The sequence below is a fragment of the Microcebus murinus genome, chromosome 4 (assembly GCF_040939455.1).
Source record: "Microcebus murinus isolate Inina chromosome 4, M.murinus_Inina_mat1.0, whole genome shotgun sequence".
NCBI lineage: Eukaryota > Metazoa > Chordata > Mammalia > Primates > Cheirogaleidae > Microcebus > Microcebus murinus.
The window spans coordinates 70427980-70439978 of NC_134107.1; the positions used below are offsets into that span (position 1 = coordinate 70427980).

Below are 11999 nucleotides of genomic sequence, written 5' to 3' on the forward strand. Positions count from 1 at the left end.
GACCACCCCTAAGCACTCAGTACCACGTGATCCTGGTAGTCGTTGAAGAAACATTACTAATTTAAAATCTGGAAGGAAATTTTTATATTTAATCTATACATTTGTTTTGGTTTTATTTGTGAGTTCTAAAGCTGTAACATACGTTTATATCTGGTTTAATGTGTATATGTTAACACAACATTTAAAAAATAATAATTTAAGCTAAGCCTGGGGAGGGCTAAGAAAATTTTGTCCTTAAAACGGTGAGAACTATATTCATTTCCTTTATATTTAAGAAACAGCAGAAACAGCGGGCAATAATGCGTTTAGTGCTTTCCTATTTAAAAATCAATTGCAAACACAAACACATTAGTTATGCCGTTAACACCTTAGTGTGAAATAGTATGTGAGACTGGCTCCCTTTTTGAGAGCAGGCTTTGATCAGAGAAAGAAAAGCTAAGTGGCTTGATGGAAAAAGTGTTGCCTCAGTGCAAATTCTTGTCCTACCATTCAATGACAGTGTGACTTTGGGAAAGTGATTAAACCTCTCTAAATCTCCTAGTCGTAATGAGTGGTAATCTCTGCACCTCCTTCACATCTGTCTATACATAAAGCTGGCTCACGGAAGGTGCTCAGTACATGGTAATCTATATTAACACTAGTGCATTTGGGAAGCAACAGGAAGGTCCTGGCTGTTAGGTCCTTAAATGGTAAGGTCGCCAGCTTGCCTAGGAAATGACCCCTAGATGTGGACCGCTTCGAGTGACGGGGAAGCAGGCCCAGTGGGCAAGGAGGTGGCTCCACCAGCTGGCGCCCCGATGAAGAACTGGGGCCGGTGGGCTCACCAGCCAGCCCGCCATGCAGAAGCCGCCAAGCCCCTACGGTACTTTGGACCACGCACTGCACTGGGTGCTGTAGGGGATGCAAAGCAGTGGTGGTCCCACCACGGGAATGCAGGTTTCCGTTCCTGGGAGTCACCTGAGACAGTGGGTTGAGCAGGAAGGAGCTCGGTCATCACCTTAAGCCATTCAAAATGTTCGTGGGGTGAGGAGCGCACAGGTTTTGAGCCAACTCCTCCAATTTGCCCAGGGACTCCCCATGCACCGCGTCCCCGGTCTAGGCTTGTTGGGGCTGGGGGTGGCCTTTGCAGGGGGCACCTCGTCTTCGCGAGCCGGCAGCGTACTGCAGGCAGCAAAGACCCTTGAAAGGGCGCGGGCGCGCGGGTTCCGGGCAGGCGGGTCCACTAGAGCTGGCGCTGGCAGGCGCGGAGAGGGCGGGACAGGCGAGAGCTGCCCGCCGCCAGGGCCCACCTGCGCGGGGCCGCTCGGCCACAGGTCCCCTCGCCTGTCTGTCCCTGCTGGGGCCGGAGGCGGGCGGCGAGGGGAGGGGGCGCGGGCCGGGCGCGCCGGGGCGGGCGGGCGGCGGCCGCGCGGCTTCCCCGAGGCCGGAGGCGGGGCGCGCGGGCCTGGGGAGGCGCGGGGGGCGGACCCGCCCGCTGCCGGCGCTGCTCGCCCGCTCGCTCGCTCGCACTCGGTCGCGCCGCGGGGCAGGCATGGGAGCCGCGCGCGCCCTCCCGGCGCCCACACCTGTCTGAGCGGCGCAGCGAGCCGCGGCCCGCGCGGGCTGCTCGGCGCGGGTGAGTGCGGGCGCGGGCTCGGGGCGTCCGCCCGGGCGCCGGGGGAGCGAGGCGCGGGGTGGAGCGGGACAAAGGGCCGGGTGTGCGCGGGGTGGGGTGACTGCGGACTGCTGGAGGCACCGGAGACCTCGCTGGGACTGGGGGCCTGAGGGAGATCCAGGGAGACGCTGCGGTGCAGGGCGCTTGGGTTCACGCAGTGTCACCCACAGAACGGATGGGGAAAGAAGGTTTAGAAACTATCTGGAGTGCAAGGTGCCGGCTGTGCGCAAGCTCTCCCCCGCCGGGGGCGATGGCAACACCTCACCTACTCCACACACCGCCGTTTATTTTCCCTGATCAGGTTCTGACCATTAATTTTTAACCCTGGGCACGTGATAGGGAACACACCTTAGCAATCATGAAAAGTGGCGGAGCGTAGCAAACACGGGTTGGAGAGCAGGATCTTTTCTCTGGAACCTTAATTGATGATCCACTCTGCTTCCCGCGGAGTGCTAACCTGGAAACTGCTGTCTGAACTGCGACAGTTGTTGGAGGCAAATGTTTCTTCTTCAGCCAGTAGACATCATGAGTTCACTGTTAAATAAAAGTTTCAAAAGGAGAGGGAGAAAACTTATTTAGATCAAAGAACACCCCCCACCTCTAGAATACAAATGAGGCTGGCTTTCCAGCACCTCATGAGAAAGCAGCTGATAAAATCCTGTTTGTTTTTATTGCCTATTGGGCGACACCCGGGAGTATTCAGAAATAGCCCTTGGCTGGTGCGGAAAGCTCCCGGCGGTTCAGTGTATGTCAGCACTGGAGCAGGGCTGGCGTCTCTCAGTTCCTGAAACTAGGGGGCTCCCTGTTTGCTCCTTAGGAATAGGTAGGCTAATGCCAGAATCCTCTTCCCATGGCCTTGTGGGAAAGGATTGAATTTATAGACGAAGTCAGCTGTGGCCAAAAGCCTGCTGCCAGATTAATATCAGGATATTTGCACGTTGTTTCAAGATCCTACTTGTGCATGACAGCATTTACTGCAGGCCTTGTAACTGTCTCTCGGGAAGTCTGTTAGGAGCAGATTGGAGGTGGAGTGGGGAGAAGGAACTTAGAAAATGCTCCAGAAGCCACTACATTTACGTGTGAAAGTGTTTCTGATCCTATGCACACCATCTGCATATGAATAAACTGTTTCACTTGTATTTTTCCTAATTAAATAAAGTCAAGAGGTAATCTCATGCTTTCTTGTGCCTGAACTGGGAAGCATTTTTCCAAGGTAACTAATATGGATCTCATTTTTGTAACACTGACAATTTATTCAGGTAGATGGTGAATGTGGGTGCATTTTTCAAGTCTGTAGCGTAAGTGCCAAAGTGCCCATTAGTGTGCCTGAGAATACTGTTGGCCTCAGTCTGCAGAAGTTAATAGTCTCAGGTTCTCCCGGACATCTCTTCTCATAGATCCCTTAGGATTTAATCCACCAGGCATTATTTATGCCTAGCTCCCACTGATTCCAGGGAACTTTTTCTCATGGTCTGACCATTGACAGTTTTATTCACTCTGTTCTTGTTCAGCTGCCAGCTTTGTTGCAGGCTACCAAGAGTAGTTCATTTTGCCTAAAAGCTAATAGAGAAGAAGTTAAACTTCATTTGACCACAAGATTGTGTTTAGGGTTGCTGGACTTGATAAATGCCCTGCAGTTTTCTGTACAAGATTGTAATTCTTAAACCATTATGTGGATTAGGTCTGTTTTGCTCCAACAGGTTCTGTGACTCAGGAAAATGAGAGCAAGCCTGGCTTCTGAATAGTCACAGAACTTTGTTCATTTTTTAGGCATATCTTTCGGAATGAGTATGATTTCACATCCCCGGTCACAGATTGTGTGGAAGACCCTTTGTCACCCTTCCAAATAGTGTCAGAAACTTGTATCTTTGCAAACTTTCCTGCTGTTTTCTTTCTGTCATTGCTGCTTATAGCAGTCACAGGAATTCATACATCACACAATAGAGAATGTTTGTCCTAAGGATTAGCTTTTCCCTCCCATCACTTGTTTGATATAGGAGTTAAATCATTCTCTCAAACACGGGCCCTCTGGAGGAGACATGCGTTGTTGCAGTCTTGAAGACTAAGGTGCAGAACAAGAGAGAGCAGTGGCCGTGCCCAGTTTCCAAAGAGATTATTATTGTTTGCACATCTGATAATGTGCAAAGTCCCTCCACCAAGAGCTTATGAAATGGCAGCATCCTCATAAAGTGTAAGTATTTTTAGACAGTGGACAGCAGGACAGTGGCTCATATTGAGTGATAGAGGACAGAATGTGTAACCCTCTTATGAATCAGATACCCAGAGCTGGAAAAGGAACACAGTTTCTGTATTACTAAGCATGGTGAAAAAAAAAATATTTGCTTACCTTAGTTTTCCATTCTACTCTGCCATTTAGGTGATGTGATTCTTGAAAATCCTTAGTTGGAAACTTTAAAAGATAATTTATGTATATGAGGAATCTTTATCCAACAAAAGCTTATTCCTAGAAATGAAATGTTAGAGACCTAAATTTTTTTCATCCAGATTTAGATATAATGAGGATAAGATTTGAAAATCTTCATTCCTTTTTTAAAGTGTGAGTTTTCCAGGCAGCTCTATAAGGATAAGATGATTCATTTGTAAAGGTAAGAGAGAATTTAAAATTATATAGCCTATTATTTACCTTTCCTGTTGTGGGATTATAAATGTTCATTATCAGGTGAGTTGAGAAATTAATGCAAGTCACCTACCTAATTTTAAAATATCGCAGTTGTCATTGGGGTTGTGTTATTAGCGGGGATGAGTCAGGGTAGGCTGTGAAAGCCTCAGGGAAGACCCTTAATGGACAAGAGGGTTGTTTCCCCCTCACACTTTTCTTTGGGACCTGTCCTAAGAGCATTTCCACCCAGCTATTCCTCTGCTTGGTTCTCTTTTTTTAAATTTCAGAATATTATAGGGGTATGAACGTTTAGGTTACATAAGTTGCCTTTGCACCACCCAAGTCAGAGCTACAAGCATGCCCATCCCCCAGACGGGGCATACTGCCCCCATTAGGCGTGAATACACCCATCCCCTCCTCCACCCTCCCATCTGCCCAACACCTGATGAATGTTACTTCTATATGTGCACATAGGTGTTCATCAATCAGTACCTATTAGATATTGAGTACATGTGGTGCTTGTTTTTCTATTCTTGTGATACTTAAGAGAATGGGCTCCAGCTCCATCCAGGGTAATACAAGAGGTGCTAGATCACCATTGTTTTTGTGACTGAGTAGTACTCTATGGTATACATATCCCACATTTTATTAATCCATTCATGTATTGATGGGCACTTGGGTTGTTTCCACATCTTTTCAACTGTGAATTGTGCTGCCATAAACATTCAAGTGCAGATGTCTTTATTATAGAATGCCTTTTTGTTCCTTTGGGTAGATGCCCAGTAGTGGAACTGCTAGATCAAATGGGAGTTCTACTTTTAGTTTTTTGAGGTATCTCCATATTACTATAGCTGCCCTGTGCTGGAGTCCTTTCTTTTCTTTGCAGGTTGATCAGGGAAATCTTGGCTGCCAGATAGGTAAGAGATTAGCATGATGAATTTCCCTTTTCCTTTTCCCCCATGCCTCTGCCTTCCATAATACCATGAGTAAACACTCCTGAACAATAAATGGCATTGCAGACACTATAAACACCATGGTCCCTGACCTAGACTTTTGTGATCCTGGAAAATTATAAAATTAGGGAATCCCAGACCTGAAAAGCCAGAGCTGAAAGGACCAATAAAGAGATCATCTGGTTGAGGTTGCCATTCAGAACAATTTCTAAACCACCCTAATAAACGTTTCGTAAAGGAGTGAGCAACTTTAGGAAGCTTGTAACTTTAATACAGATGTCTCTTTAAAGTCATCTGAAGACCTGAGAACACACAGCTATGTCTCTCAATTTCTGATCAGGTATTTAAAAACCTAATCAAGTTGGAGTAATTTGAACTGCGTTAGGTTCTAAAAGTCTGCATTCGTTTCCAAATCTGAATTAAAGCTTTTTTAAAATGCAATTTTGTAAATTTCAGAGTCATATAGAAGCTTTAAGTAAGATCTATAATGCTGTCATAACACAGTCTTATCAATGCAAGTTAATAGAGTTTAATAATATAGGGAAGTCGTAAGCAATGTTTCAAACTAATACAAATGAGTGCTTTTGAAGTAGTGGGAAAGTTTATTCTAAGAGGTTAAAGTTTCACTCTGCCCTGTTGGTTGGCTTCTCCTTCACTTCAGGTTAAATGACCAGAATTTAAATTGTTGGCACTCTGAATTAGTAATATTCTATCATATGGTGGACACTTTAAGCCTTCTCTAACAGCATTCTGTGATGTGTAAGTGATCCCAAAGGTTCTTAGGACATAGTCATTCATCATTTTGCCAAAAAATACATTTGATCATCCCTATTTGAGAGGCTGAAGTGAGGCTGTGGCTAGTGACCCTAGCTGACTGCCCAGCACTCACTCCCCAAGAAAAGATCATTTCTGTTTCTCCACACCCAGTAACTCTCATGAACTGGTTTCTAAAAACATTGTTTCTTTTAGAGTCAGGGTAGGCTGTGGAAGGCTCAGGGAAGTTACACAGACTAAGACAAAAGAGATATGCCATGGTAGCACTTGTGAAATGGGACATGCTTCAAGGCCTTAGAAAGTATTTGCTTTTTTTTTTTTTTTTTTTAAGTAAACAGGAGTTGACAATACAGTCAGAGCACTTGAAAAATTGAAACTAGGGTTAATTTGGCCTGAGAGGGGGTTTAATTCAAGACAAGGTTCCTAGATGGATATGTGAAAGGGTATTTGCACTAGTTTCAGATGTTTTCCTGTCATTCTCTTCCCTGACACCCTTGTCAATGACTTACTTCAATTTTTGGATAAATGGAAAAAGCTAAAGACAGATAGCACTGGAATTATTTGGGTGCAGTTGATAATTCAAACTCTGTACTTCCAGGGTCCGAATAACATACAAGTTTCAGATTTGGGATTTGAAGATCCATGCTTACTCTAGAAGATAACATGAGTATATCATAACTGACACATTCTTCATGCACATTGAAAATATTATCTACAACTGATGATAATACATAGTGAAATACTACCTCATCTCCTACTCTCTGTCTCCCAAGAATCATATTTTTAAAACAGAAACACTTGGCAGCTTGGACCTCAGGATTCTGCATTTGCTTTCTTAAGATAAGCTGAAGTAAAACTTGGCTTAACGTGTGTGGCTCAGTGTCAGCCCCATTAACATTCTCCACGTTAAAGGGAGGAGAAGACGGTGTGTGGGGGCCCACGACACAGCCATGTGGGTGATGCATGATTCCTCCTAGTACGTGTCACACTTGGCAGGGAGTCTGCTGCGAGCAGGGGATTTAGTCACCTAGACAGCAACTTACATAAAACACTGGTCAAGCCCTAGATAACCCCAAGGGCTGAGTCCCTAGCCAGTAGGTGGGAATAATCAGGCAGAGCCATGCCCCACAGATCTCCTAGAGGGTTGTTGTCACCACACCCATCCCACTGCCAAGTTCACTGGGGAGGAGGACTCTGCTGGCATTAGCATTCCCTCCCTAGTCCACTTAGAACCTTTAGCCTTGGAAATACCCCCAACAAGCACATATGGACACATGCATGTGCACACACACACATATATATATGCACCCCATGACTCCAAGGATTTAAAGAAATAATGCGTTTCCTCCCCATAAAAGTTACCCTCCCAGGAACCCTTCCTATTTGGAAAGATGGAAAAAAGCAGAGTTTCAGGGAATTGGGAAGTCCCAAGGAACTGGCTTTCCAGGACTTCATTTCTTTCTTTTCTCATCCGTATTCTCCCTGACAGAGTGGAATCCAAGAGAAAGAGTCAAGCACAGAGTTCCCAGAGGTGGGTGGGGCACACACATACTTTAGAAATACAGTGTGTAGATATTGGGAATGAGGATTGGCATGTTCAGCTAAACTAGATCAAATCATTGGGATTTTCCAGTTTTATGTAAAAGAAAGCAAAAGGCACCCACAGTTACCAGTAGATCTATGCCCTCAAAGAGGAAGAGGGTGAAAATACTGAAACAGTTTCTTCCTGACTCCTGCTGTGTTCCACTGGCTTCTTGAGACCTACCCCCCTCCTCGTTCTTGTTTTGGGGTGTTGGGCTGTGAATGAATGACCCTACTGGCTGAGTCAGCTTCTCCTGAACCAGAAGATTCAGAAGCCAGTCAGAGCCAACTGATGCCTAAACATGTATGAAAGCACCTCCAATCTTCTTTGTTGTTGTTTTTCTTGTAGGGTGATTGACTGGGGTCCTTAAACATAACTTTCAGTATAAGATCCAAGCTCCTTCGTTTGGTACACATAGCCCTTCATCACCCAGCTCTTGCCTGGTGTCTTGGCTCCTTCCCTCTGCTCCACCCTTGCTGAGCTAGGCATAATTCCTGAGATGACTCACACTGTTGCACATCTCTGTGCCCTTGCACAGATTGTTGTTCCTTCTAAGTGTCTCTTTCCCTCTCTCGTGTTACTGAACTTCTTTTCAACTTCAGCAACCATCTCAAGCCTCAGGTGATGCCTGGAAAATTTTCAGGGCAACTTGCACATAGAGGGTAAATTTAAATTTCACAGCTTACTGAGTGACCAAGGCATCAAGAAGGGACAACTTCACACTGTCATACTTACGAGGACTCCTATTGCTTCTAAATGGTGGGTGCAGTGCACTCATAAGAAGGTATATTTCTCAAGCATCACCTCCCCTGATCTTACGCCCCACAACGGACCTCATGCCCTTTCTCTGAGCTGTCACATCACCCGTGCACATCTCTGTCGTTAGCAGTCAGCAGACACCATTCATTCACTCTTCCTTTCATACAAGCATTCATTTAATAAGTCTTTATTGAGTGCTAGAATAGGCCCACATTCAAGGCACATAGACTAGCTGGGAACACAGATACAAACCCCTGAAAAAGTAACCAACAGTAATGATCATAATGTTACGGCTGATAGACTGTTAAAGCTTTAGAAATTCCTAAAGATCCTGTTAGTAAACAACATAATCCAAAGGAAGAAGGGATATGTTGTTAGAGGCCTGGCTACTCTGGAAGTAAATATATAACAGTAAAGGTTGTTCTAAATTCAAAGCAAAATAAACAAAAATAGTCTCATACTGTCTTCCCAATGTGTCATCATTTATAAGTAATCGGAATCCTAGTAAGGCACTGCCAAGCTGTCCCTTACAATGCCTGTGTAATTTAAATTTACCTTTTAAATGAGCAAGTTGCCCTGGAAAAATTTCCTAGTACATGTTATAATAAGAATGAGAGGGAAGAAGGGAAGAAAGGCAGGAGGCCCTGGTAGGTAGGAGAGGACAAAGTTTAGAATGGAGCACAAAGAAGTCTCAAAATGACATAGAAACTGGGGCAGGCCAGCGACTCACCTAGGGACTGATGACTATACACATGCTGCTCTGCAATGTCCCATCGTCAAGGGCATGTTAGACGTAGAAGGGAATGAACACGCAGTTTCATTTTGGCACCCAGCCACCGGACCATTCTCAAGGTCAAGCCCTTGCATTGTGAGTGAGACCATTATCTAAGGATTCCTCTCCACACCCTGATTCCTGAGGAGGGTTCACAGACTTAGAAACAATGGCAGGCATGCTACCAGACTTCGTGCACCTGCAGTAAATGAGCGTTCAGCCCTTGCCCTCCTGACCTGCCTGTCTTTGTCTCTACAGAGTGGTGCTCAGCATGGCGGGGATTCCAGGGCTCCTCTTCCTCCTCCTCCTCCTCCTGCTCTGTGCTGTGGGGCGTGTGAGCCCCTCCGGTGCCCCCTGGAAACCCACTTGGCCTGCCTACCGCCTCCCTGTGGTCTTGCCCCAGTCTACCCTCAACTTAGCCAAGCCAGACTTCGGGGCCAAAGCCAAACTGGAAGTGTCCTCCTCATGCGGACCCCAGTGTCATAAGGGAACTCCACTGCCCACTTACGAAGAGGCCAAGCAGTATCTGTCTTATGAAACGCTCTATTCCAACGGCAGCCGCACAGAGACGCAGGTGGGCATCTATATCCTCAGCAGCAGCTCAGGGGGGGCCCGAGGCCGAGACTCAGAGTCTTCCGGAAGGTCTCGGAGGAAGCGGCAGATCTATGGCTACGACAGCAGGTTCAGCATTTTTGGGAAGGACTTCCTGCTCAACTACCCTTTCTCAACATCAGTGAAGTTATCTACGGGCTGCACCGGCACCTTGGTGGCGGAGAAGCACGTCCTCACAGCTGCCCACTGCATCCACGATGGAAAAACCTACGTGAAAGGAACCCAGAAACTTCGCGTGGGCTTCCTGAAGCCCAAGTTCAAAGACGGTGGTCGAGGGGCCAATGACTCGAGCTCAGCCGTCCCCGAGAAGATGAAATTTCAGTGGATCCGGGTGAAACGCACCCACGTGCCCAAGGGTTGGATCAAGGGCAATGCCAACGACATTGGCATGGATTATGACTATGCCCTCCTGGAGCTCAAAAAACCCCACAAGAGAAAGTTCATGAAGATTGGGGTGAGCCCGCCTGCTAAACAGCTGCCCGGGGGCAGAATCCACTTCTCTGGGTATGACAACGATCGGCCGGGCAACTTAGTGTACCGTTTCTGCGACGTCAAAGACGAGACCTATGACCTGCTCTACCAGCAGTGTGACGCCCAGCCTGGGGCCAGCGGGTCGGGGGTCTACGTGAGGATGTGGAAGAGACAGCAGCAGAAGTGGGAGCGAAAAATTATTGGCATCTTTTCAGGGCACCAGTGGGTGGACATGAATGGCTCCCCACAGGATTTCAACGTGGCTGTCAGGATCACCCCTCTCAAATATGCCCAGATTTGCTATTGGATTAAAGGAAACTACCTGGATTGTAGGGAGGGGTGACAAAGTGTTCCTTCATGTCAGCACTTAATGGTCTTCATGTACTTATTTTAGGAAAGGCCAAATTTTGTCATTGGCATGCACACGTGTGTGTGTGTGTGTATGTAATGTGTCCTATGATGTCTTTTATTGAATTTCTTAAAATTGCAAGATGTGACAGGCTTTATTATTTGAAAACTGGTTTGTGTATCATATCATTTAAGCAGTTTGAAGGAGTACTTTTGCATAGAAATTAAAAATATACTGATGTTTGGGGTAATGGGGAATGTTTTGCAATTAAGTTAATCTTTCACCTTTTTGAAAACTGATTTTTATTTCATCTGAAGTTTCAAAAGTTTATATTAAATATGTGGCATACAGGAGATGAATTCTTATGTGTGTGTATGTGCATATTTCCTTCTGAGATTCATCTTGTTTTGTTTTTTCCAATGCCTGATCCTTAATGCTTCCAGATGGTAGTATTCCCACCACATAATAACTCTTAGGAACTTTGACAACACTTCTTAGACAGGCAGTCAAAGATTTGGAGACATTTGCACAGTAGTCCTTGAACAGTAAAATAATCTATTGACTGTACTGATACACATATTAAACTATACCTTACAGTAAGCCAGTATCCCAACCTGCTTTTAGTTTTGCAAATAGTTTCTCTGCCAAATGTGGTTGCTCTACTTTGCAAGAAGTCTTTGCATGTGGTACTGCCAGCTTTGCAGTCACACCAGAATAGTCAAGATTATTTATCCCAATCCTCCCATTTCACAGGATTTCACTCACATTTCTAGAACTAGCTATTTTTCCGAAGATAATAATCAGGGCCTAATTAGAACAGGCTGTATTGCTTCCCAGCTAACAGTTGTGGTCACGCTAAAAACAATCATAGCATTTTACCCCCTGAGTATAGCACATCTCATGTTTTATCATTTGGATGGAGTAATTTAAAATGAATTAAATTCCAGAGAACAATGGATGCATTGCTCGGCAGATGTTACAGCAGAATAACCACTTGTTTGGAGGCTGGCACAGTCATGCAGCCTAATCAAAAATTATTCTGCATAGTTTTCAACGTGCTTTCAGGAGGCTGTGTACATATTCAATTTGGCAACTTTTCTCCCTCACTTATTTTATAGTAAAAATACTTGGAAGTTGCTTTAAGAACAAACAGTATGACCTCTTCTTTTTCGCTAGCTTTAAAAGGGCCACTTTTGCTAGAATGCTGCAGACTGCAGGCATATATAATCAGATATAATAGTAAAAATGGTAATTGGGAGAATGCAAAATGGATTAGAATCATGCACTCCAATAAAGGTTTTTATGAATGTTTTATCAATATGATAATCATAGCATATAAAGAAAGACTTTGACATATTCTGTGTTTTCATTTTGCTGCCTTCAGACTAGGCACTTCTTTCTAAATGTTTCAGGGGAGATAAAAACACATGGACTTCAAGGCAGATGTTTGCTG

At 45.2% G+C, this 11999-nt stretch overlaps 1 protein-coding gene across 2 annotated transcripts; it reads left to right on the forward strand.

Annotated features, from left to right (window-relative positions):
• The first annotated feature begins 1466 nt into the window (after nt 1–1466).
• Nucleotides 1467–10905, forward strand: PRSS23 (serine protease 23). 2 transcript variants are annotated; one of them, XM_012745168.3, is made up of 3 exons: nt 1475–1615; nt 5161–5191; nt 9373–10905. In XM_012745168.3, exon 3 carries the CDS (start codon nt 9386–9388, stop codon nt 10538–10540), a length of 1155 nt encoding a protein of 384 aa, XP_012600622.2. In that variant the 5' UTR covers nt 1475–1615; nt 5161–5191; nt 9373–9385; the 3' UTR covers nt 10541–10905. The 2 variants fall into 2 exon arrangements, with proteins under 2 accessions (XP_012600621.2, XP_012600622.2); XM_012745167.2 differs by lacking the exon at nt 5161–5191 and having other exon boundaries at nt 1467–1615.
• Nucleotides 10906–11999: the final 1094 nt, after the last annotated feature.